The following is a 26,654-nucleotide window of genomic DNA, read 5'->3' as shown; positions in this document are numbered from 1 at the left end:
AGCCAGCAGCCAGGTAGACAGGTCTAACCTGAAAATGGCTTCATTCCTTTTTACAAAAGCTAACCATCAGAAATTATAGTTTTTTTAACTGAACCAGACTAACTGGTTCTCCTTTTTCCGCTTTTTAGTGCTAAGCTATGCTAGGCCACTGCTGCTGTAGCTTCATATTTCTCATATACACTTTGTGTTGATCTGAATGATTGAACTCTATGAAATAACGCAAATAAGCGTATTTTCCCACTGACAAACTTGTCCCATGAATGATACCTGTGCTTCTCCCTGCAGTCTACGCAACACACCAACAAGATATTACACCATTTGATACAAATCAGGAAAAAAAGAGCAATTGCAGGGTTTTTATATAAACATTGTAACATTTGAACATATAGTAACTAAACCTAAAGCCAAACTGCAATTTAATATTTCACATCTTAATTGTACTCAGACATGTGCCTCACCTGCTCTCTGTGGACTGGCCCTCATCAACCCCGACACATTTTCAACTCATCTTCACATTTCTTGTCTCTGTGTTTCGGAATGCACAGCAGCCATTCAGCCAGACTTACAGAGCATAATTTAAGGCAGAAACAATATTCAATACATTCAAAGACTTGTTGAGCATATATTTGGAGCGGAACATACATTTTTTAAGCTGCCTTGAAGCATTTGAGCAGGAGGCTGATCAGATCGTCTGCTGGTGAAACAATCTTTGGAGTGGTTATGTAAGCACCACTGTGAAAATGCTCTGTCGTGCAGCTCCTCGTGTAAACAGACTTCAGTGTTTGACAGAGTGCAAATTATTTACACTTGAGTGTTTGTTGTGTATGATTTGCTTCAGCTGCAAAGACTGTGCACGCTACAGTGACGACAGCAACCTCCCCCTACTCCTGCCTCAGGTGAGGTTAGTTGTGCCTAGAAGGGGCGTGCTGCTGGTGGTTACTGGTGGATCATCTCCCAGAGGTAGAAATGTGTTTTTCACATTTCTTACACTGGTTTCACACGCCAGGCAGTGAGTCTCCTAAAGAAACAATCTACATTAGTAGTGTCAGTCTCACAGGGCCTCTGCCTGGCAACGGTCAGTGCCCTCACTTGCCTCCAGCCGCACCTGCCGGGTGGTTTTCCTGTTCTCCACCCAGGAGTTGTGTATGATCGTGCCCCCTGGTGAAGGGTCTACTTGGAGCAAGGACACCACCCTCTTTTTAACCTTGGCGCGGAGGGCACGGCGCAGCTTCTGTCGAGTGAAAGCGTAGAGCAGAGGGTGGGAGACAGTGGTGCCGTAAGCAAGGGCCAGGAACCAGAGGCGCAGGCTGATCAGTGCGTCACTGGGGCCGATGCCGAGGATTAGCAGGTTGGTCACAGAGAGGGGAGCCCAACAGCCCAGGAAGGTGGTGATGATGATGAGGGACATCCTGAAGACCCGCCTCTGGCGCTCTCGCCGATCCCTATGTCGCCGCACTGCCCTCCGCAAGGCAATGATAGCTGACACCGAGGCCTGAACACCCATTGTGGCTGGCATAGGGGTGGCCGCACCCATTTCAGATATGACCAGAGGGGCGGATGAGGACAGGGCAGGGGGAGAGGTGGCTGTGGGTGTAGGGGAGGGGGAAGGAATGAGGGGAGGGTGGCAGAGCTGTTTGGTACCATCTGTGTTGCTCTGCTCCCCTCCCAACTCCCCACCATCGATCACTGTTAGCCCAGCCTTCTTTTTCTTTTGTCTCTTGTGGCTCCCGCTGCAGGAGGGTCCTCTGAACCGCTGGGTCTTCTTCATGTGCGAGCCAATGCGGATGTTTAAAGCTCTCAGTATCCTGGAGTAGGTGAAGAGCATGACTGCCACGGTGGTGAAGAAGATGGGTACCTGCAGGATAAGATGGTAATGCATTCCCAGGCTTGTGTGATAGCCCTGTCCACCAATACACAGCAGGGTCAGGTTACGCCATGCTGGCCCCACTGTGGTGCTATGTGATGACAAAGACATGGGTAACGCCTGCCCTTTCTCCTCTGATCCCTCTTCGCTGGACCACTGCACCTCCAAGAACGGGATAAAAAACACAGCTACTGACGTGACCCAAACGGCAGCCAGGAGCAGCGCTGCTCTGCGTGTGGTCAGCATCCTGTTGGCCGGCCGTACTGAAATGTCATATCGGTCCAAGCTGATGACCAGGATGTTGATGGCTGTGGAGATGCTGGCAAACGTGACGCAGGCTTCATGGAAGCAGCAGAGCAGGGCCAGGTTTGGTCCTGGAGGCAGCACCACCACCACCAGCGTGAGCGGCAGACACAGCACACACACCGCCACGTCCAATATATGCAGATTGACAGTTACCATATTGCTCACTGAGTCCACTAATTTGGATTGAGAGCAGTAGAGAACCAGCACTGTCAGGTTGCTGCTGAAGCCCAGCACCAGCTCCAGCATGAGGAAGGCTGTGAGCGACACCTGGAAGCCCAGCGAGTATGGCATGTACCAGGACACGGGGCTGCTGGACGACCCCCCTCCTCCCTCCTCCTGCAAGACTCCTGTTCCCTCCAGACCGGCCACCGTCCCAACCCAGTCAGCGGAGGCTGGGCCCGAGGTATAGCTGTCAGTCTCCATGCTGAGTCCTCATATATTGTATCTGTCACACCGCTGATGAGCTCCCATGATGCAGGGATGAATAACAGCTTGATGACAGCACTGGGGAGAAGGGAACACAATGCAGACAGATCAGAAGTGAACTGTGGAGGACAGAATCAAAACCCATTATTCTCTCTCTGAGCATCTTAGACATTTGTAATGCAGTGATCATAACCCATGTCTGTCTGTCTGTCTGTCTGTCTTTCTGTCTGTCCATCCATCCATCCATTGATACATCATCCATCCATCACCTATCTATCTATCTATCTATCTATCTATCTATCTATCTATCTATCTATCTATCTATCTATCTATCTATCTATCTATCTATCTATCTATCTATCTATCTATCTATCCGTCCATCCACCTACCATATGCATATGTCAACCCCAGCATCTGCAGACTGAACGCTGCATTATGCATCAAACCAGCTTCCAATCTGTCACCTATCAGAAATTCTGATAACCATTTTGGCTCAGCCACAGCATGAGACCTGCAGACAAGCTGTCAGATCCACAGGCTGCCACAATATCACTAAAGACTTCTGGGGCTCAGGGGATTGGGGAAATTGAATGAAGCAGTAATTCAAGTAAAAGCAAGTAATCAGACACACAGGTTAATAGTAGGTAGTAAGTGGGTCAACTGCGTTTCCAAACCTTTCCATTTAGTCACATTTTAAAACTAAAATGTAGTCGTGCAGATGTAGCTGCAGAAAAGACATAGTCAAGCGACCATTCACACCTATGGTCATTTTAGAGCAGGGGTGTCAAACAAATTTTTGTTATGGCGCCACATACTGCCCACTTTGATCTCAAGTGGGCCAGACCAGTAAAATCATAGCATAATAGCTTCGTACCCCCCCAGGTTTATTTCCATCCGACGCCACGCCCCTCCGCCCTGGCCGACGTTGCGTCGCTCAGGGTGGGGGTGCACACCACCGCACACCACCGCATACCCCCTGAACCACTTTGCGTATCCCATACCCCAGTTTGGGAACCGATGGTCTATGGCAGGGGTCACTAACCTTTTTGAAACTGAGGGGGATTACTTCGAAGGTACAGAGTAGTACTAAGGGCTACTTGTTTGATACAAACTTCCTGAATAACAAAGTTGCAAAGATCTCCTTTTAATAATAATAATAATATATGTGAAGAGAATATCTGATCACATCAATGTTAATTATTTCTCACAATAATTATTAACAATGATTTCCACAACAATGATGGTAGGAAATAAATATATTAAAACATTCACAGTTAAATTTAACTTAATTGAAGTGGTGACATTTATCAGTCTGTACTTTTTAAAAAATAGAGAAAAAATTTATTAAATTATTATCACTTTGTTACAACGATGATAAAGCTCAACCAAAAAGAACACATGCATGTGACTGGGGTGTAATGTTTCCAAGTGTCTACTTAATTTGTTGGGTCTCATACTGTCAGCTGCCAGAGTTTTTAGACCTAAAATACACACTGGTCTCTCCTCATGTCCTCCTTCATTCACTTTGAACCCAAGAGCAAGACAGACTTCATCGTACTTTCTTTTCAACTTGGTTTTTAACACTGTGTCTTGTTTGTTACTGACCGGCTGCTTCACATGAACGAGCTTTGATCTCACTGTGCGTATCTCTGAGCGAATGAGTGGGGGCGGAACCTGGGGCCTGTGTGTGTGTGCTGTCTGGGGACACACACACACATTTCCCACTCCTGGTATTTCATGCTGGCCTGATAAGATGATGATTTAACAAATTAACGTGAACATGATTCACTGTTCGTGTAAAATATGCGCCACATGCACAACACTGTAGAGGGAGCCACTGCAGAGCCGCGGGTTGCTGACCCCTGGCTACGGCGAAAGAACGATTTGTTTACTGTTCCACCGTTAAAGAGATGCGGACGTCAAAACATTAGCTCCTGCCTCGGAGCCCCACCAGTTTGAGAATCACTGGCAGAGAGTGAGATGGCAGTTTGACTTTTTTTATTTCAAATTTCATTTTGTATTTTTTTTTATTCATTTTTTTATTTTTTATTTAGAGCATGCCTTGCATCCGGCGGGCCGAGCTGGACCCCCTGGAGGGGCCGTATCCGGCCCGCGGGCTGTATGTTTGACACCCTGTATGTTTGACACCCTGGTTTTAGAGTGTTCAAGTAACTGAACCTGATCTACATGTGTTTGGACTGGGAGGAAGCTAGAGTAGCTTGAGAAAAACCACATAGTGCTGGTTGCACTGTGCCACCCTGAAATCCATACAGCAAAGTAGAAAATTACCCACTGCACACTGAAAGGACTTTACTAACAACATACAACCCATTTTGCTGGTAGCTTCTTCAGGTTCACTCTGTAAGTTTACTCTTTTCTCACTGGAAGCTAATGGTGATGATGGTCTCCTGCAACGAGTGGTGATATTTGAGACCCGACCAGGTATGTACTGTATGTCACAAAAGGCTGTTGAAACTCCAATAGGACATTTGGTGAAACAGATTTAAACATATCTACATAATGTGACTAAGGTCAGGATACTCTATACCTTACTTAGTTTTTTCTGAATATGACTAAATTAAAGTAATTAAAGTAATCAGACAATGCTGTTTACATAGCAGTGTCTTATTCAGACTATTGATTTAATCCTGTTAAGGCCTGAATATGTCTGTGTCTCGTGATGGCTGCTGGTCTTCATTGCTCTACAACCTTAGCCTGGTGTTGCACTGACAACCACGAGATTAAAGGCAGTTTGTACAACACAGTTGCCGCCCATTGATTATAGGGAGGCCACTGATTGCACCTGCGGGAAATCAATTGAATGATTAAACTCACAGCTTCCGTTGCTCTAAACTCATCAAGAGGTGGAAATCTCAGCATTAAGTGTCGAAAACATTTGATACTGAACGAACGAGTGGAGATAGCACGGAAACAAACAACACAACTAATCAACCCTCAACGATCAACCACTCTGCACAACTCCACTCCGGCAAACAAGACGTTCGCCTGAGTGATGGACTTTTCTCCCCCATTTCTGTTTCCATGGCAACCACACTACAAGGGTCTAGATTAATGAAGGCACAGGTGCTATAGTACGGAAGTGTGTGATCACTACTGAGCTCTTTGGTCACACCGCTCTATTACTAAACAGAGATCTTACAACTTGTTATATCAGGAAAAAGAGAAACGGAGTCCAATAAAGTGTTTGTTGAGTTGTGAGCCAAATCTTCCACCATCAAGTACAATGGTAAAAAAGTAACCTTCTAATAATCCACATTACAATGCAACTTGCTTGTCTGTGACCTTTAAAGTGTTTTGCTTCTCCATGGCTATTGTAAACAGCAGCTTGTGGGAGGAAATGTAAATTCCCTAAGAAAAACATTACTCTTATTTAAACTATTTTCAGTTATATAAGTAAACTCTGGACTTCGTGGAAACAAGAGTAGACTTTCTATGCCACGTCCTGGGCTAGCGAGGAAGCAGCTGGCAGCTACCGGTTTGAGGGGTTAGTGTGAAAGTGTAGGAACAGAGGTATCTCGTGGGGGGGGGGGGGGGGGGGGGGGGGGGGGGGTATGGAGAAATGAAAGTAGGGACACTGGGGGGAAGAGTGAAAAATAGAAACAGGGTCAGACAGAAACAGCATGTGTAGAATTTATGCTGTGCACGAGCTCGACCATGCAGCCACTTGGCGTGACTCCCGTTGGACGCGTGAAGCCGGTCCAATCGTGAGCAGACTGTCCGATCGCCATCAGAGGCTGGAATTGGGAGAGTGAACAGAAGGTTTGGATGGAAGCTGGAGAGAAAGGTACAGTAGATTGGTGCAGAAGTAGTGGATTTTTGTTCAAAAGCGTCACCTGATAGTTGTACACCTGAAAAGCCTGCTGGAGAGCTGAGACTGATTACAGAAAATGGCTGAGGGGAAAAGGAAGTAGATAAGAAGGGCGAGCTAGCGGTACTGGTAAACAAGATGTCCCTGGGAGCAGAGGATGACGGGTTTTTTCCCCACTCTAACGCCTTACATCAGCCTCACTGCAGCTGTTTTCCTGGTTACCTGTAGTCCCCAATGGACCATTTCAGTCCCAGAAGACTCCACTCCACTGATTGGCTGAGTGAGAAGCTGTGTGGTGGCTCCACAGGTGAGAAGATCCTAACAGGAAAGGTGTACAGATATTGTTGATCTTAAAGTCAAAGAGGAGAGGCAGTCTGATCATGGAGACTGGAGCCCTCGACGATAGATCACCCTGTAATATAAGAGTTTCGCTGTGCAGATCTTTAATGCTGTAACCTATATGTTTTGGTGTGATATTCATACTGTACATCTTGAGGTGGGGAGGTTTTCTACTTGAAACAAATCCGTTACGTTGGTTTTCTCCTTGCACTGCTGTTTAATCTCTTTATAAATTTACAGGCAGAGATGGACAGAGCATTCGAGTGAAGTCCAAGTGTGAAAAAACAATCAATATGACCCCAGGGAGCAATGTGCTGTTTCACACTGTACTTTATCCACAAGATGGCTGTTAAACGAATGAAACCAAGTGCATCTCTTACGGTTTCTGAATTAAGTCACCTGCGAGTGTGGACGCTCACCAGGGGGTTCTCAGAGTGCCTGTGTGTGTGTGACCTTTTTCTAGTTTTGCAGAAGCCAATTACCTGACTTGTACCATGACATCTAAGGCAGCTGCAGCTGAGGAGGTATAGCGGGTCGTCCACTAATTGTAAGGTGTGCAGTTCAATCCCCCGGCTTCTCCGGTGTATCTACGGACTTCTGAACCCCAAACGGCCCCCGATGATGAACCATCCGTGTGTGTTTTTGTCTGTGTATAGAACAAGCTCTGTATGAATGTGTGTGAATGTGTCCCATTGTGTGAAGCTTGGAGTGGTCGTTAAGACAAGACAAGCATTATATGACCTTTGTTTAATGTGTGACATACATAGGACCAGGAAAATGTCACATCCAGGTGATGAATTTCCTCTCCAATCAACACCTTCCTCCCTTTAACCTTCTCTCATCACACACCCTTACTGTGTAATGAGAGTGATGACACATTTTCATCTGAATATCCTGTGATGATGTCTAGTCCTGTGCGTGCATTGAGACTGGTATCTAAGTTTCATGTTGGATTATATAATTCAGGGTCTGCTCAGAGCCTGAGGTTAAAGGAATATTTATTTACAAGTGTGTGTAAATATGAAGCCACCACCAACAGCTAATTAGCTTAGCTTAGCTTAAAGTCTGGCACTAAGGGGAAACAGCTAGCCTGGCCCCATCCAAAGGCAACAACATCCACCTGCCAGCCCTGAAGCTTTAATCAAAATATCATGTTCGTTGTTTAGGACACGTTGTTAAATCACTATATAGTGGGTCCTTCTAGATATTTTCTTTAGACTACAAAATTATATATGTACAGTATATACTCATGCACTGAACTGGAGGAATGTCCTGAACTTTTCCTGGGGGTTGTATTTGAATATGCAAATGTCAGAGTCGTTGTCCCGTGTGCAAGTGTAAGAATACGGCATGAAAAGTCATGGCGAACAATTGGGCACATTGATGACGCTTGATGATGCAAAACTGGAAAAAAAAAAAACGTACCAATCTCCCTCTGAGTTCTTCAACTTGTGAGAAGCAAACACATGGAGTCCAATTCTGACAATTCTGAAATGTCTTACTTTTTTAATCTCCAAAACTTTTTGTTAAGAACACTAACGCCTACCAGTGTTGATCTCATTTTTGCTCAATTTATATGTAAATATTGACAGTGTTCAGAGTCTATTTCTTTATGTGACCTGTTTATGGACACTTCTTTTTTTTAATTCTTGGCAGCAAACCAACATTTTTCTCGATACTTAGGATTAAAGCTAAAACTATTCCACAGTTTGGAGGCTCAATGGAAGACACCAGGTTTGGAAAGCACACCATCACTAACAGTAGTAGTGTATCTGATTGCGTATTTGTATTTTGATCAGGAAGGAAAAATCTGATGGCAAAATTTGAAGCTGCTCTGTTTTTGCTGAACACCATTAACCTCTCCATGTTAACAGTCAGCCTTTATTGCAGCAATTTAGGCCTGTTCCCTGGGGGCTGTAGAAAGTAATTGTAGGAAATCAATGCAGGTTTAGGATGTGTAAGAACGTTTTTAATTACGTTACTTAATCACAAAGCAACCACAGACCCGTCTGATAATGTAACGTTCACTTACTGTCCTTCTAACGGTGCACCAAGGGTCGTGCAGGGAGGTGAGTTCACAAAGCAGCACAGCTCATCCTGCAGCCACCGTTTGCTACACAGATCTAAGAGACTCTGTTCAACCTTCTTCCCCCAGCGGAAGCCAGCATGTGTGAGACGAGACGGTATAGCATGTATAATTGAAGGGCCAAAAAGATGAATGACGGTCAAGATAATCTTGCTATTCCTATGAGACGCGCTGATGCAACAGGTTGTCAAAATGATAGGGAGACGACGGGAACGCAGAGGAAGGGGACATGAATAGTAATAGGGAATATATGTAAGTGCAGAAAGGACGATTCTTGTCTACACGACAAAAAGAGTTACGGTTAAATCAGACTGGTAGTTACACGTGTTAAGTTTGTTCATGTTCGGCTGTGGCTGAGGGGTAGAGTGGTCATCCTCCATCCTGAAGGTCGGCAGTTCGATCCCCAGTCTGACCCATCTGCATGCCGAAGTGTCCTTGGGCAAGATGCTGAACCCCGAATGGCCCCCCATAGAATAAGAAAGTGCTGCGAATAGATGCTCTGTATGAATGTATGGGTGAATGTAAAACTGTACTGTAAAGCACTTTGAGTGGTAATCAAGACTAGAAAAGTGCTATATAAATTAGAGCTGTGAAAAATAACGCGTTAACGCGTTATGATTAAATTACAGGATTAATTCGTTTTTTTTTTTTAACACATTTAACGCATGCGCAGAAGGACCTTCCAATTCCGCCGCCTCTGCACTAGTCGCCGCTCTAACTCCGGGTTCACACCGGACGCGGAAGCGACGCGGAAGCGAGGCGTAAGCGCAGCGCCAATCCTCTGGCTCCCATCCACTCCCATGTTAAACCGCAGCGCTGAACACACCGGAGGCTGAAGCGTAGCGTTGTGCCGCGGCTGCCTAGCGCCGTGAAGCGATCGTTTCGGCGTCGAGTCTATTTTTTCCGCTTGACGCGAGCGTATCGCGACAGGAAACACACTGAAAAATGATTTTAAACGATATAGATGACATATTTTATATGATATAAATGATCAAATATGCATCCCATACTTTGTATTCACGTTCTGTTGTCTTGGACTTTTAATTTTACCACTTTTACCAACCACATGATTTAATGTCCCCCTCTGCCCATCCACTACAGCCACACAAGCAGTCATGAAGATAAAAAAGAGAGGGGGGGGGGGGGGGGGGGGGGGGCTACGTATTCTCCACATAGGCTTGAGTGGAGAATACGTAATTTACCCTCGACACCCGACATTTAACTGAGCAAACAGCGGAGAAGTTCTTCAACAAGGATGACATTAAATTAATCATTGAAGTGGAGAAGTAACTTGAGTTGTTGATTCTCAGCATATGTTGTATAAAGACAACACCAAAAAAGACACATGTTGGGACGCTGTTGCAGTTAATGTTGGAGCAACAAGTAAGTATATGCTTGAAAAAAATGATTAAATGCCGTTTTTACTGCAGGCTGATAACAGCAGCAGTATGTGATATTATTAGTAATGCGCGGCGCTTCGGCGTCGCTACCGCGTCCGGTGTGAACCCGGCGTAATGCAGTCAGACGGCAGCTGCCATTCAAACAAACAAACAACATGGATAATTCTGATGAACCTGAGGACCTTCTGGACGGGAAGATCGTGTTCCAAAAAAACAAAGATCGAACATTCAGTAAAACCAAGGTGATATGCACACTCTGCGAGAAGACGTTATCGTTTCGACGTAGCAATACCCGCCTAACCACCGCAACGCGAAGCATGTGTTGGTCGGCGAGGGGCGTTCAAGTGGAATGCGCCAAACCAGACTCACTCGCCGGACACATTGTGCAAAAGAAGCGGTCAGCTTTACTGTCAGAGAATTTGAACAAGTTAGTTTGCCTCACCAACTGGCTAAAGACCGAGTAGCTAAGAGGGCCTTTAGAGACATTAGATTGTCTCATGGTGTGGTTAATGGTTGTGTGACAAAAAATATAAAAAATGTCAACCATCCTATGGCTAAGAAGCTCAAATAATTTCTGTTTAATTTAAAAAAAAAAGTTTTATTCAACCACACAATGGCTAAGGAACCCGAATTCTGTTTAGGATGAAGATTATATTAATGTTCCATATGGAAAAGCAATGATAACTGCTGAAGAACTGCTGAGTTGCAGCACAAAAGAAAAGTTAAATGTCATAAATCTTGTTTTCACAAAAATATTCCGAAAAAAACGGTAATGTGATTAATCATGATTAATCCATAGAAACCTGTGATTAATTTGATTAAAAATTTTAATCATTTCACAGCCCTAATATAAATACAAACCCTTTACCATCTTAAGCAGAACCAGATATTACGGAAGAGGTGCAGTGTTGCTTGAAGCTAAATGCTAAAGTCAGCATATAACATGCTCTCAGTGACAATGCTGATGTTGGTCAGATAACAAGTTTTATCGTGTTCTTCCATCTTAGTTCACGTGCCAGGTGACCTTGAAGGTCAGACCAATGTCTGCAAGAAACCCCACCGGTGATATTAAACCTATGTGACTTGAGCTAAAACAGTTTTTCTCATCATCTAACACATGGATGCTATTTACTCAGTATCTTAAAGCATCAGACAGCATCAGAGCAGTTTCAAGAAAATCAGTTTCTCTTCATCACTATGCAAAGTTATGCAGCAGGGTGCCTGAAAATCTAATCACGCTGTCAACTCGACCGAGGGGAGGCTCGTGGGGAAGGTATGAAGTTTCGCACAGGGGCTGCTGCGGTCGAGAAGGGGGATGTCACTGTGGAGGCCGGGGGCCCCAAATCTTTCAGCCCCTTTATTTTAATTGTTTTTAAATAGTTATCATCATCTTGCGACCCCTTTCTCTGTGTCTCCCGAATCCCCCAGGGTGTCCTGACCCCTGACTTTGGGAACCACAGATACAGTGCATATATTGAGATTTAACAACATAACAGATATACTCAAGGGATTTTTGCGATCACAGCAGATGGTCATCTTCTGGCACCAGGAGCCTGATCATTTCCCCCCTTTGTGCCAAAACAGGCAGCTTCAATCACTTGTCAAGACAATGGCACCACAAAGCGGAGCAGAGCTCACAAGACATTACTGAGGACAAAGCGAGGCACAAGAATAGACGCGACAGCACAAGAGTCTTCAGTGAGAGGGGGTGAGGAACGACAAAACAGAGAGGATGGAGCAGTAAGAACACAGAGCATGTACGCACCCTCTATACAATGAACACCCAACGACATATGAGTGTGTAAGTGCAAGTGTGTGTAAATAGACTGACTCCCTGCTGAGACATCCAGCAGTTATTTGAGTGCTCTCTCCAGTCGCCACGCCGTGATGAAGATAAAATGTCATGTCAGAGCAAAACACTCAGAGGCCAGTGGTCATCCTCGGCACAGCTGGTCCAATGACCGACACACACATGTATATGTATATTAGTACATGCATGCACACACACAGTTAGATGTGCAACAGGACGCCTGCTGAGTCTAAGTGGTCTTGCTGCTGTAGGTGAACACAGAGGTTAAAAGTCACTTGGGTAAATGTATGGGATTATTTCTTTGCCGGTGGGATAAATGGAAAACAAATAAATGGTCAGATACGGACTCCCTGCTGAATCTGACTTCCAGCTGTCAGCCTTCAACACGGTAACTTTAGTGCATGACTCTGACCTTCAAATGTAAGGACAACGACTACACTTGTGTTTTCCATTTGCAAGATAAGTATCATCATGTCCAGCGTTTCTGAGTGCAGTGGATATCACAAAACTGAATAGAACGGTTCTGCACTGTAGCGAATGTCAGTTACATGTTATGAAAAAAAACATCGTCAATATTATCACATATGACTCGCTGTGCAGTTCTGTTAGTGTACAGTTTATTACACTGTATATTCAGGTATTTAAGTTGTAAAGGGATAGTTTGACATTTGGAGAAGTACATTTAATATCTGTCTTGAGATTTAGATTCAAAAATGTTCTTCAAGTTCATTTTTTACATAGTTTGATGCAAGATATTTTATTTTGAAATGATCCAGCTGTTAGACATTTGAAACAGCATAATGAATACCTGAAGCCTGTAACGCTTTTCTCTTTTTATTGAGACCAGTTTTAGATTTAACATACACATACACATAGTTTCCGTTCTAAACCTGTTTGGTATGATGTGTTTGTTTGGCCTGTGTTTAAACATTTGTAAAATGCAAAAATAAAAAGTCAGATTCCAATAAAACAACATATACTGTATACTGCCATTTGGTCAATGGCGCTTTTCTTTTCTTGAAGACCACTCAAAATGCTTTCCATTAACGTTTTGCCATTCATGCATTCACACATTCATACTGTGCATCTATGTGCAGCTCTTTCTCTGCCACACATAAATCACACTGTTGGCACAGCCATCAGGGGCAATCTTCGGTTCATTATCTTGCCCAAGGACACTTTAGCATGCGGAACGGGATCTAACTGCTGACCCATAGATTACGACCCGCTCTACCTCCTAAACCACAGGCATACATAGTGTCCCTCACTGTAGTGTTATTATCTGGAGCAGTTTACAGAGTTTACTTCACTGGCTCTCCCTACAGCGTTTTTACCTGGTTGGATTATGGCTGAATCCATACTTTCTAGCCAGAAACCCAATCCTCATTTATGTCCCAGTCATAAATATTTTTATTTCATATTGGAGCTGAGGAGCAGCTGGTAAATGCAGCCGTAGAAAATGGAGAAATACAGGCTCAGAGGGAGAATATAAGGCAGAGTAAGAACTCTTTTTATAAATAACTTCTTCAGGAGACTCATCTTTAATGTATGCACATCTTTCCCTGATGGAGGAGGATGAATCTGACAGATAACTTAAACGCACAGTAAGAGCACCTATTGCCTTTTTTTAAGTCATTGACTCTAGGACATGCTTGGTATTGGGAAAGTTATCTATTATTCAGGCGAGCGCTCCAAATGGTAGATGGGGCTAATTCAGGTTTGAGTATCCAGGCTCTCACTAAGGTCCTTTGTGTTGTCCTGTTACCTGAATTATTTATCGCTGAGCAGAAATATAGACCTGAAATGGCACAAAGAAAGCTCGATGAAGAGGCAGAGAGAAGAAAAGAAAGGGGGTAGAAGACGGAGAGAGAGAGAGAAAGAGAGAGTAAAGGGGTCTGTGGTGACACAACTGATAGACGACAGATGCTGAACAGAAAGCCACTTGGGTGATAAATGATGAGGTTACTTAGCTGCAGAAGGAGGCAATTAATAGACAATTAATCCAACTGTGTGTGAGCTGGAGTCAGGATGACAGAGAGGGGATGATGTTAACACACACACACACACACACACACACACACACACACACACACACACATCAAGAAGGTTTTGGTTTTCCTATCTTTCTCCCTGCTCACAATCAAAGCCGTCCACAGCAGCAGAGCACATGGACGGCGCAGCGGAGCTACAGAATCAAAAGGCTTTCATCAGGACCTCTCTCTTCTTCTTCTTCTTCTTCTTCTTCTTCTTCTTCTTCTCCACCTCCACAATGTTGCTACAAATCACCAGCACCCCTCCCCCTTTACTCCTCCTCTCCCCTGCTGTGTCTCACTGCATATTAGTTTCACTTTTACAGTCTTTCTTCTCCGTACATCATCTCTTCTGGGCTGCTTCCTTCTGTAGCAAACTGTTGCTGGTGAGATGGACACTACACAGGCTGTGGGTTGTATGAGAGGAGAGTATATAAGCCTGATTTATGTTATTCTGTGAAGGCACATTATAGATGGTGAGCAGCAAATTATTCCGTTCAAAAAAAGATTCATGGCAACTGCTCATCTTACTGGATTGTCTAAATGCAAATAGAGAAAATACTTAAATGGAAATCGTTACATACAACTAATGGGGATTAGGTCTCAATTCATCATTTGGTCAACACAATATCAGAAAATTATGAAAATAAGCTCGTCATAACTTCACAGAAGATGAAGAAAATCATCAAAAAGCTGGAGCCTTAAGTAATTATCAAAATCGCTGTAGATAAATTAATTAGCTGGTAGATGTTATTCCACACAACAGGTTGGAATAAGACAAAACAGATGGGGAAACAACTATTTAGGTATAACCTCATAATATTTAACAATAAGGTTAAATGTACATTTAACAGTATTTAGTTAGTCTCTCCATATGATTGCAAAACAGTTGGAGATAAAGTCACAGTTCAGTAATAAATTGACACTGACGGGCAGTGAGAACAGATTAGCAGAGGTTCATGTCTTTTATAAGATGCATGTTTGTCCCCCAGGCTGCTGGCGCGCACAACAAAGCGCGAACGCAAACACACTGACAACACACAGACGCGCACACTTTGATGTGCTGCGTGCACGGTGAGATGTTTCAGCGGACTGCAGGTCCCTCGGGAGCGTGGGAGAGATACACAGCCTCGGAGCCCGTAACTGTGTCAAGCACCTCCTCCCACACGCCAGCCCGAGGTTTCTAATAAAACACTGATTCCTCTGCGAAATCGATATTTCATGCGCTCCGATGTGCCAAACAGCGCGGGGCGGTGCGCTATGCGCTGCACAGTAGGAGTGCAAGTGCACCCATCTTTACACTGGATAAAGTTGAACACAATATGCATTAACAAAGCAATGCTTCCACTTAAAATGATTTTGGTAAATGTCCACAACGTACATAGTAAATTACGCTGCGTAAAACTTCACCCGAGAGCTTTTACAAATACACCAGACGTGTTATTAGTGAATCTTTAATTAACTTTCTAAAATACCAAAGTGAAAAACGGTCTCTTTAAATTGACAGCTGCAGTTAATGCTGGACTGGATCAGGCAAGATACCGTCGCCAAAAGCTGCGTGCGCATTTTACAATATAATGTTTTATCAGATATACGGCTGCACGAATACCTGAGTTCTAAAAAAAATATTTTTTGTTTATTGTTAAAACTGGATTCTTACCTCTGGGGTTGGAGCCGTGCGCTCAGAGATCCATGTCCGCCACCTGTGTGCGCGTTAGTGAGAAGCGTTCCTCCTGTGGCACAGCAGAGCTCGTGCTCAGCAGCAGCTCCACCAGGGGCAACTGTCCACAGTGAGCAGAGCTCAGACTCCGGCTGGATCCACGGAGGTCTCCGCTTTCAGGATGACTTCCACTGACTGAGGAGGAGGAGGAGGGGGGAGGTGCCAGATATCAAGGTCACTCAGGTCAAACCACATTTTTGGAGTTTTATTCAAATTTGCATTCACATTTTAAATAGTGACTCCATCCATTTCACACATAAAAACCTGGCTACACGTGTACAATCCTTCTACTGCACATGTGATTGGCCACTTTATCAACATACTGCATAATGAGATCAGAAACCAGGTCCACAGAAATATTCTGCAAACTGTTTACATTGAACAAGGGCCAAATATCCATTCTGTCTCCAGGAAGAAATATAATACCACCTCCTCATAAACGTTAAAATTTTGATTCAGAAATACTAGAATATCTGGGTCCACAGCGTGGAGACTTCTGTAAACATCTCTTCTCTGCATATCTGAATCTCACAACGAACAGTTGAAATGTCCACATTCGTAATACTGTCTTGTGTTTGTCACCCCCCCCCCCCCCATGAGATTATGTTTTCCTCCGCGTTTATCGTATATTCTATGTAGCCGAGAGGTCGATGTTGTTGTAGAAGTTGTTGATGATGAAGAAAGGACTCCGAGGACCTAATACCTTCAGTATAACAAAGTTTATTACACAGAAGTTTCACAGGTCAGGACGGGCATCTAGAAACCCGGAGACATCACACAGCCAAATGGTGAAAATCTGACGTGCGGGGGTCTTACACACAGTTATATAGGGACATTGGTTCCGCCCTTGACTTCAGGTAAATGACGTCCCCTTATGGGATGTTTGGCTAAATAAGGGCACGTTTTTGTGTCCGAACATGAAGACACATTGGTCAAAAACATTCCATCCACCAGCTGGTCAAGACAACTCCCTAGGTTAAAGGTCATCCCAAAAAGGTAGAGTGCAAATAAGATAAACATCTGGAGGGCTCTCCGAAAATGTCTAAGAGTCCAGAGGGCAGGCAACATGTATGTAAGCCTATCATTATGTTTTAAGCACATACCAACATGTTTTATTCTAACGAATACACGACACGTTAATTAGCATTTTACAAAAACTACTCAAATTACCACGAAACATGACACAATGTGGTATAATTCAGGAGATAAACCATAACATTTTGCTGTGGGTCCGTATCAGGGGGCAGATCCAGCATTGTTTTTTCCACTTTCTTACACATTTTTTGAAATTTCTCAACAAAAAAATGCGTATATATTTTCATTAAAAATGTATAAGATTGTGTAGAAATATCCATGAATAGGTTTAATTGCTGACCGTTTTTAAAAACTCCATCTACATTGTATATGTACCTGTATACTCCAACATGGTGATGAGGTCCAATCAGCCTTTGTGAAGGTACACTCTGTGAGCTCTTGTTTTTTGTTTTTGGTAGTCGGGCGACCCCTAAGCTTTCATTTGGATCAGAAGTTGTTTCTTCAAGTGACCAGAGGGTACTGTTAAGCTGTAGTTCTGAGCTCAAACATCAAGGTCGACCGAGACAACCACAGAACCACAGCAAATGTAGAATAAAGCATTAGACCATCCACACGCACTACGTGACTCATTTCAGTGCAAACAAAGACTTGGCACATGACCAGTGTTCACTTTGATATCATATGCATGTTGGTGTGAAACTGGTTTTCGGGCTTTCTATGTGATGGGATTTAATTGATGCCACAGCAAAAACTAAACCAATAGAAAATGTATTACAGTTTTTCACAATTGTTAACACACGTTTTTTTCAAAACAATAACGGCTTTCTCAAAACTGCACACAGACAACTGAAAACCTCACACACAAAATGCTAAACCTGACACTCCCTTTGCAAGATGACTCTTTGCCATCAAATCTCTTACCTGTTCACAAAATGGAACTCGTGTTTTCATTTGGTACACAGCCATATTTTCAAATGACACACACATACCATTCATTGAGTACACACAACTAAGCATTTGCTTGCACACTACCAAGCATTTACAACACACTGAAGTGCAAAATTGAAAACACAATCATCAAAATGGAACACACCATATGAATGACAATGACTCTGGAGAATGAGCCATTTGTCCTTTTGTAAAATGTCTCAGTGTAGGCCTACTTTTTTCATAGTCAAACATAAAACAGCACAGAAATATGCAGCATAAAAAGGTTTATTCGGTACACACAGAGAACAGTACAGAACTGTAAACCGGCCTGCTCAACCCCCCCCCCCTTCACAAAAATTACAGTTTTTCACAATCGCTAACACACGTTTTTCAAAACACTAACGGCTTTCTCAAAACTGCACACAGAAAACTAAAAACCCCACACACAAAATGCTGACAGGCCTCGACACTCACGTTGCCACAGGCCTCCTCCATGGCCTGGAGCAGTGGTACCCGGTCCTGTGGGTTCCGTTCATATACCTTCCACCTCCAAGCTGAAAATAATTCCTCAATAGGATTCAGGAAAGGAGAATAAGGTGGAAGGTATAGAACGGAAAAATTTGGGTGGTCCTGGAACCACTCACCCACTTGAGCAGCCCGGTGGAAGCTCACATCGTCCCAGATGACAACGTGATCGATCCACTGTGGGTCATCTACCTGGCCAGGTGGTACCAGCAGGTCATGCAGGCCATCCAGGAAGACGAGGAGATGGGCAGCGTTATAGGCCCCTAGGTGTGCATGGCGGTGCAAGACCCCATGGTGATTCAATGCAGCACACATTGTGATGTTCCCACCACGCTGGCCGGGGACCTCAACAATGGCCCGCTGGCCAATGACGTTTCTGCCCCGTCACCTCCTCTTCAACAGGTTGAATCCCACCTCATCAATAAAGATGTACTGGTACAACACATGAGCTGTGTCATGCTCCTGGATCAGCATGAGAATGCAAGTTACAGTATGGACACAGAGAGGTCAACACAGTGGGCTACAGTGAGACACTGTAGAAAAGGAACAATATTGGATTACAGGTACAATACATGCATGTGTCAGTGCTGAATGTATGATACTTACAAGCACAAACTCTCGCAATAACTCCTTGATGCCTGTGTTCCGTTCGAATGGGACCCTGAACACTTGTTTCATCCACATGGCAGTCCTATAAAGAATACGCTTCAATGTAGAGAGGCTGACGGTCTGGACGTTTCTAAATGTAGCATGGTCAGCCAGGATCCTAGTTTTTATTTGTCTGAGTGTGATAGAGTTGTTCTCACGAACCATATCTATAATTTCAGTCTCCTGTTCGGCTGTGTAAATGAGGTGAAATTGCTCAACAGACCTGAATGTTTAGAGATTTGAGTATTTGTGTGTTGTAGGTTGATGCTTTGAGATTTTACTCGAGAAGTGTGTGCAACAACTGAACATTGTGTGTAGTGTTTTGACAACAAGGTGATGTGTAATTGACATCAGAGTGTAAAGAAGGAAAGTCAGAGTCCAATGCAGATAAGGGAGTTGGAAGTAGTGCCAAATTGGGTCGAGTGATTGGTACATGAAGTGAAGGTTGTGCAAATTGTGCCAAATTTTTGCTTTTTGTGTGTTGACAACTGAGAAAAACTGTAATTGCCTCTACAGCTAAGAAAACATGCTTGTTCTTCACTACATTAGCAAACAGTGAACCAGCTGGTATCACACTGGGTATTTAATTAACTTTATGTTAACATGAACTGAATCAGAAATTACCAGCTGACTCGGTTTCAACCAGTGGACGAGAGAAGACGCTGGTCCCCAGTGACGCTTCATCTCTTAACCCACTGAATCCTCTCAGCAGAGGTTTCTGCTTCACGATGCATTCGACGGCCAATCTGTTTAAATCCTGTTCAGCTTTTTTCCCACTTTCCACGACAAGATGGCAAAAGTGGCACTTCTGTGACCAGCTGAAGCCTCTCTCTCTCTCTCTCTCTCTCTCTATCTCTCTCTCTCTCTCTCTCTCTCTCTCTCTCTCTCTCTCTCTCCCCTTCTCTCTCTCTCTCCCCCTCTCTCTGTATAATGGTTCGCTTCCCTTCCCTTGCCTCCTGCAGCTGCTTGCTATTCCCCTTCTCTTCGCCTGCGTCTAGGAGGCAGGCTGCAGCTGGCAGGACAGTGCGGGCTTGGGGACAATTAGAGAAGCGTGGGAGAGACAGCTGGACCTGCGGCCAATTACACCGACTGTGACCAGGAACCACACCCAAGCACCAGTCTAATGGGCTCACACTGCACATCTGAGAGGACTTGTCGAATTAAAGGAACTTTCAGGTGTGGGAAATAAAAAGTTTTATTTATTCATCTCCAAAGGAAAAGTTAGAGTAGTGAGTAAAAGTGCTTTCTGAGGGATAACATGTTGTGTGGGACAAAACAATGTAACAGAGCAAGAAAGTGACTGTGAGGCGTGAGCTGTTGCAACATCTGCCATGTTTCCAACCTGCAGCGATATGATCAGGTAAATATTGATCGTTTCATCTGTGTGCTCAATCGGAGAATTGTCCCCTCCGCCATGCAGACCATCATCAGTGGGCGATCTTTCCCAGCAGCATGCTCTGCAGCTGTCTGATCCTGCTCTCCTGTGGCAGCGCCAGGCTCTTCTCGGCCTCCTCCTCCTCATCCAGCAGCTGCTCGATGTAGCAGGACGAGCCCAGCAGGACGTGGCCAGTGGCCTGCATGGAGAAGATGGTCCATCGCAGAGCCTCCCTGGAACGAACGATTTCAACATGACATGCGATTCGTTTGGATAAGTCAGAGGAGGATGAAAACTTGATGTTGCTCGGCTCGTCTGTGGTGGCTCCCCTGCTGCCTCACTTGGGTGGGAAGCTAACAGGTGAGCCCACAGATTGTAAGGTAGGGGAGAGCGGGGTAATGTGGGACATCGGGTGATGTGAAACACCCCCTGTATCAAGGCAACGGAACACATTTGTGGTCATGTGACTATTAGGTTTTCAAGCCCCTCCCGTCCCCCCTTGCCATGAAGGAGAAGTTAAGGCTGGTGCTGTGGAAAGTATGTTTTTTTAACAAAAATGTGTTTTTTGCATGTAAAAGTAAATTTTCTTGCTTTGAACTTAGTCAACTGTTGTGTCAAAACAAATTGAATCAGGTAGAAAAACTTATATCATACATGTTGGTGAACTTCCAACATATAAAACCATGTGATTGATGCTTGCTGAAGATTAGCCTGAATTGCTAAAAGATGTTGTTTTTCTAAAATTGTGGCTTCGGGGTAAAGTGGGACAGTCTCTCACTTTACCCCACCATGAAACACAAGTTAAGTTTAGTCTTAAACATATTTTAGTGTTATATTACATTATATATCTTTTATTTTTAATGTCATAAACATTGTAGAAAAGCCATCATGCCAAGAAACTATACACCAGGAAGACAACCTGGGGCCAAACACCCCTCGCAGAGATGGAGAGTGCAGCCGCTGAGGTCATGCAAGGAAAGAAGTCCTTAAGAAAAGCTGGAAGGGATAGAAATATTGATAAGACAACCCTCAAAAGATTCATAAAGAAAAAAGAGAAAGGGAAAGTAAAATCAGTAGCCTGGGGTGCAGTAGCTGAGGCAAAGAGAATATTCACAGATGAGATGGAGGAGGAGCCAAACACTTGAAACAACTAGCTGACCAGCTCCATGGCCTTGCTCCAGTTAAGTGCCGTGAACTGGAATATGAATACGCAGAGAAAAACAATATCCCTGTCCCTGCCAATTGGACAGAGAAACAATGTGCAGGTAAGCTAGGGTGTGCAAGAGATCACATGAATCATAATAATCATAAATGTGCTTAATTGACCAATCCCCATGATTCTGTTACTAGTCCAATATTAGTTTTGGAATGTGTGGTTGTCAGGATTTTAACTATTACAACATGTGTTGTTATGGTAGTTTTAAAGTGGAAAAAGTAAGTGGACCACTTTACCCCTTAGCTGGGGTAAAGTGGGACACAAGACCAATTTTTTCATCATATTTTCACTGCCCTTTGTCCTGAAGACATTCTGATCATTTCCATTGCTAGAAAACATCCGGAATTAGTTGGAAATGTGTACATTTTACTGATATATCATTTTAGCTTGCCTAGAGGGGAGCAAATGTAAAAGATGTCCCACATTACCCCGCTCTCCCCTACTAAGTTGATAAACAGTCATAAACATCTGTCTACGTGTAAAACTCAAAATACTTCCACAAGCAGCTTTTCTCAGGTGCTATGTGTCCTGATCATCTGCTCCCGGCTGATTTGCTTGCTCAAATCCTCCATTCTTGTGTCAAAACAACGTAACTTTACTGATTTACTTACTCCACATCAGCTGATGAGAAAACGACTCACGACCTCAGAGGGACATTCCAAACATCAACCACATCTCATGACGCTGACAATTGACACACACCTCTTACTCTGCATTGTGAGCTCAAAAGCCGAGTTTGTGACAATTTGCTAAATGTAATCCTCTCCGACCGAAGCTCCGTGTCAGAGCTGAAAACCAGCAGATCTCCGCAGCAATGACATAACTCTTCCCGAAATTAATCCGTGTAAAATCTAACCTTTGTTCTATTTTAGCTCTGCCGCCCACACGGGTGAACTCAGTACAGCATAACTTCATGCTTTACATTGTAGGGGCTGTGCACAGAATACGGCAACTGCTGTCAATGTGTTATTAAAGCAGCACACAGCAGGATATGGACCAGATAATAACTGAATTGTTAGTGGATGGCTGTATTGTCGAAAGGTGACGATCCGCTTGGTAATTTATGTATTAGAAACTCGTTAAAATGGATTGAAATTCATCTCTAAATGAATTAACCTTTACCAAGGATCCAAAAAGGGCTTCAATGATGCTTGGGTGAAAATAGACAAAACGGTTACGCAATGGTTCAACGCAACAGCATATAAATCATACAGGGCCTCATATATTTGGTGATCATTTTCACTCACTTCAACATATTTTTGGCAGCATAACAGCGCAGGTCATAGGACACGGAATAAGCACCGTACAGGGTCGCTTTCACGTTCAGGCAGCCAATGAAATCATTGGGGTTGTTCTTGTAGAGGTCGAGGGTCAGCTTGGCCACATCTGTCCGGTGCCGCCGCCTCTGCTCACCGAGCTGATCTCTGGAGAGGCTGTCCTGTGAGGTGACAGCGGGGGGGAACATGAGTCAGGTCAGAGGGGCACAGACGCAGGTGGTGTGGCTGCAACCTGGACCGGATGACACCTCCACCAGCCACACATACTGACTGAAGCCGCTCCTGTCAGTGCTGAGGATGATGGCGGATGACAACCAGGCAGGATCAATGCGAGGTCAGCAGGGTAAATATTTGGGAATGGGGAATGCAAATCATCTCCTGCATCAATTTCATATGGAAATGAATTGCTTTTGGGCGAACATGAGTCATATTTGATGATACAACGGGTCTGATTAATATTCAACACCATGCCTTTAATTTTTCCCTCAACAAATTAGGAAGAAAGAAACTAATCTCTGGTGCTCGCCTGTGTTCGTCTGCTGCACAATAACTGACATATTACTGCTCTATTCAGTCTGAAGGAGAAAATGTTTGGTGCTATTCAATTTCACTGAATGGTTGATGTGTTATTCTTCGGAGCTCAGAAGCATGTACCGTCTTTATTCATGGCCGCTTCATTCAGGAGCGAGAGGTCTCTCTGTCAGTCATTTTATTCATCTAAGACTCAATGACATAGCAAAACAAAAGAAGACTATCAATATGTCAAGCTTCCCTCTGTGTAGTGCATTAAAGCAACTGAACCAGAGTGCCACCTAGTGGTTGATGGGAAAAAGACATACCGGATGTTGGCTCCACTGCTGTCCTTTTTCCAGCAGCACGAGGACCGTGTTTTCAGGCAGCGTCTGGAAGAACTCCTCTGTGTCCACGTCGGTGCCGTCTTCACCCAGCACCAAGGCACCGACACACGGGACGCTCAACGACTCGCTGGCCTGAGACAGCAGGGACGGACAGACAAATACAGACGTGCATCACATGGTTAACAGGCCAGACTCACATTACTCAAGATAGATGTTTCCCCATATAAAGACATTGCCAAAGACTCATCCGACAGTCACAGTCTCGTGAACTTTAAGCAGCACGAGTTTGAAATGTGCAGGAGAATCACAGATTCAATACATGAGTCACAGTCTGTGGTCATTTTAATCCCCTGCACACACCAGGGTGGCTCCTTGCTTCATCACTGTGTCTTCAATCTTACTATTCCTTTGAATGCTGGACTCACTGTCACAAACCTCCTCTGCCACCTCACTATCCATGCTCCTCCTTCTCTCCTCACATCCAATGCTCCTCCATCTCTCCTCACTTCCCATGCTCCTCCATCTCTCCTCACTTCCCATGCTCCTCCATCTCTCCTCACATCCCATACTCCTCCCTCCCTCCTTACCTTGTTCATCAGGTCGTGCAGCGTGTCGGCCATGATGCCCTTCTTCACACTGCAGTCGGCATTCGTGACTCTGAAGGGTTTGGTCCGAGGAGCTCGACCTGACAGGAGCTGCTGGGTCATGGAGGCGCTGGCCGACATGCTGGCTGTCACACACCTGAGAGCAAAACGCAAAACATTCAGCACAAAGGTAGAAGATAAACAGAGAATGCTCACATATCTCACCGTGCATTAGCATTTGTCTGTATATTATGATGAATTGGAAATTACATAAACCAAATTGCTTTAGATGTTAAAATTGGTTAAATGATTTAATGTATTTATTGTCAATGGAACAGGATAACGACCATGGTGAAGACGGGCCTTGGATGTTAATAAGATCATATTTGAAAAATAGGTTATGTGATTAAACTGAACTGTTATTGATCCGTACCTTCACCCCCCAACTGGTTTGTTCGGTTTTATGGTATCTGTTTCTTTTGATATATGAGTTTTTTCAGTCAGTAAATATATATAGTGTGTCAGTGTTTAGTGCCTGCCATGTATCTGTATACAAGCATACTTATTTAATGCAAGTCAATAATAATTATATATAATTAAAAGAGTTAAACCTTTCTATAAACTGATCATAATCAGCTGGCGAGGCAGTGCTCTTACTTGGAGAGGGAGGACGGAGTCAAAAGGCTGAGAGACTTCATGGCATAATCCATCTGGGTGCACCTCGACCTGTAATTGAAGTTGCAGTATTAGTAGATTTAAACTGCAAGGCAACACGCCTCTACTAGCAAACAGTACAAGAGGCCTCACAGAAAAAGAAGAGCAAGTTATACTTTTATTTTCTGTTATTAAACTCCACTGTCACACATCTCCATCAAGCCCAACAATACCGTTCAATTCAACCAAGCTACACCAAATGACTAACACTTGATATTAGTTCAGTTAATGTGCCTGATATTTTTCATCCAGAGCCACAAATTAATATCTGGGAAATAGGTAGAAACATGAACAAATTTAAATTCTAAAGAGTGAAAAACATAAACATCTGCCCCAAAATGTAACGAGTTCTATCCAAATCCAGACCTCATCCTTCCCCTAGGGTTGGTGGTAATCCATCCAGTAGTTTTTGTGTAGTACTGCAATATATCAATACAAACGAACACTGATGGAGGTAACGAAAAACAAACAATCTGAAGTAAATTGGATTTACGCTCCAGGCTTTCACAAATAAATGTATCATAACTAGCTCATGTGAAAAAACAAATCTCTGTTCAAAATAAACTACCCACTTTTCACAAAAACGTCCCAGTAAAACCATTTTCTAAATCTATAACACAGATGATCTTACACAGTTTCAGAAAGGTGACCCTTCTCCGTCCTGAGTGCGTTTGAATAAAATCCTATCGCTGTCTTCTTGTTCTGAAGTGCTGCTGCTGCCTCAGTTTGCACCACTAATCCTCAAGTGATGATTCACACTCTTCTCTAGTTGCGGATTCTTGCACCACTTGGTTCCTGAACTTTGTGCTGATGACTATTGATCCAGTTACAAACCATCAAGCTTTATTGAGCAACTATCCATGAACAGTCCCACACAGCCCTGGACTCCAGTTTGATACATCCACAAACATAATGAGATTTACTGAGCAATTCAAAGGGTAAATTCCCCCAAATGTCACTACAGAGGAAACAGTCCCTGTGAAAACAAACTGGATTATTCAGATTAACCTGCTTGGAAAGACTCTTTTTGGCTAAATGGTGAGAGTGTGTTTTCAAAGTTAATACATTTTTTTTTATAAGATGACCAGAAGTCGTAGATCATTCTGTAAGAGGTTGGTTTCATGGCTCTTGAATATTCTCTACCAGAGATTGTCAAAATACTCGTCTGTTGGGTTTTTCTCTATGTTTTTTCCTTTCCTTCCTCTTTTCTGTTTTCCTTCTCGTCAAAACATTGGCGCTTTAATAACCCGATTTCTGTCTTCTTGTTTAGTTATGTGATATACGTTGTGATGCCTTCGAAGAAGAGTGGTAAATCTAAGAGGGTTTATTCTAATAAATCTATTTTAATCTGGTGTCAAATACAGTCATGACATCACACTTACATGGAATAAGGATACCCATTAAAAAGCAGGAGGTAGCTGCCAGTTTCTGCTTGAATTGTCTCCCTTAAATGTAGATCAGAAAAAGAGAATAAAGTTGGGGACTGTTTTTAATATAGTCCAAATTCATATTAAGACCCAGGTCAGAGGTCAAGGAGAATATGACGATTTCTGAAAGCACTAATCTTGGAAATTTGTGAGATTTGTGAGTGAGATCATGGTTCAATGTTCACCTCCTTATCTTACAAGTGTAGGATCAAGCAGACAGGTCGTGTCATCATATCATGTTTCACAACAACAGCTA

General features: G+C 43.7%; 2 protein-coding genes across 2 annotated transcripts; both read right to left on the bottom strand.

Moving 5' to 3' along the window:
* Nucleotides 1–1,051: 1,051 nt before the first annotated feature.
* On the bottom strand, nucleotides 1,052–15,855 carry LOC128425625 (G-protein coupled receptor 22). Its single transcript, XM_053412338.1, has 2 exons — nucleotides 15,751–15,855; nucleotides 1,052–2,674 (listed from the first exon to the last, which is right to left on the bottom strand). Exon 2 carries the CDS (start codon nucleotides 2,591–2,593, stop codon nucleotides 1,052–1,054), a length of 1,542 nt encoding a protein of 513 aa, XP_053268313.1. The 5' UTR covers nucleotides 2,594–2,674; nucleotides 15,751–15,855.
* Nucleotides 15,856–19,951: 4,096 nt separating this feature from the next.
* Nucleotides 19,952–25,677, bottom strand: cidec (cell death inducing DFFA like effector c). The gene is made up of 6 exons (XM_053412504.1): nucleotides 25,603–25,677; nucleotides 24,915–24,983; nucleotides 24,261–24,414; nucleotides 23,656–23,805; nucleotides 22,787–22,977; nucleotides 19,952–20,556 (listed from the first exon to the last, which is right to left on the bottom strand). The coding sequence occupies exons 2-6, from the start codon at nucleotides 24,965–24,967 to the stop codon at nucleotides 20,376–20,378; spliced, it is 729 nt and encodes a 242-aa protein (XP_053268479.1). The 5' UTR covers nucleotides 24,968–24,983; nucleotides 25,603–25,677; the 3' UTR covers nucleotides 19,952–20,375.
* Between the last annotated feature and the right edge of the window lie 977 nt (nucleotides 25,678–26,654).

Source organism: Pleuronectes platessa, chromosome 2 (assembly GCF_947347685.1).
Source record: "Pleuronectes platessa chromosome 2, fPlePla1.1, whole genome shotgun sequence".
Taxonomy (NCBI): Eukaryota; Metazoa; Chordata; class Actinopteri; order Pleuronectiformes; family Pleuronectidae; genus Pleuronectes; species Pleuronectes platessa.
The sequence above is the reverse complement of the archived record's forward strand: the minus strand, read 5'-3'. Positions and strand labels throughout refer to the sequence as shown.

What these genes read in the sequence shown, in the direction of transcription:
- LOC128425625 (XM_053412338.1), bottom strand. Translation starts at nt 2,593, where the DNA reads ATGGAGACTGACAGCTATACCTCGGGCCCAGCCTCCGCTGACTGGGTT.
- cidec (XM_053412504.1), bottom strand. Translation starts at nt 24,967, where the DNA reads ATGGATTATGCCATGAAGTCTCTCAGCCTTTTGACTCCGTCCTCCCTC. An exon ending in TGCACGACCTGATGAACAAG is followed by an intron (nt 23,806 to 24,260) that starts GTAAGGAGGGAG and finishes CTGCTGTCTCAG; the next exon opens with GCCAGCGAGTCGTTGAGCGT. An exon ending in GCTGCCAAAAATATGTTGAA is followed by an intron (nt 20,557 to 22,786) that starts GTGAGTGAAAAT and finishes CGTTCGTTCCAG; the next exon opens with GGAGGCTCTGCGATGGACCA.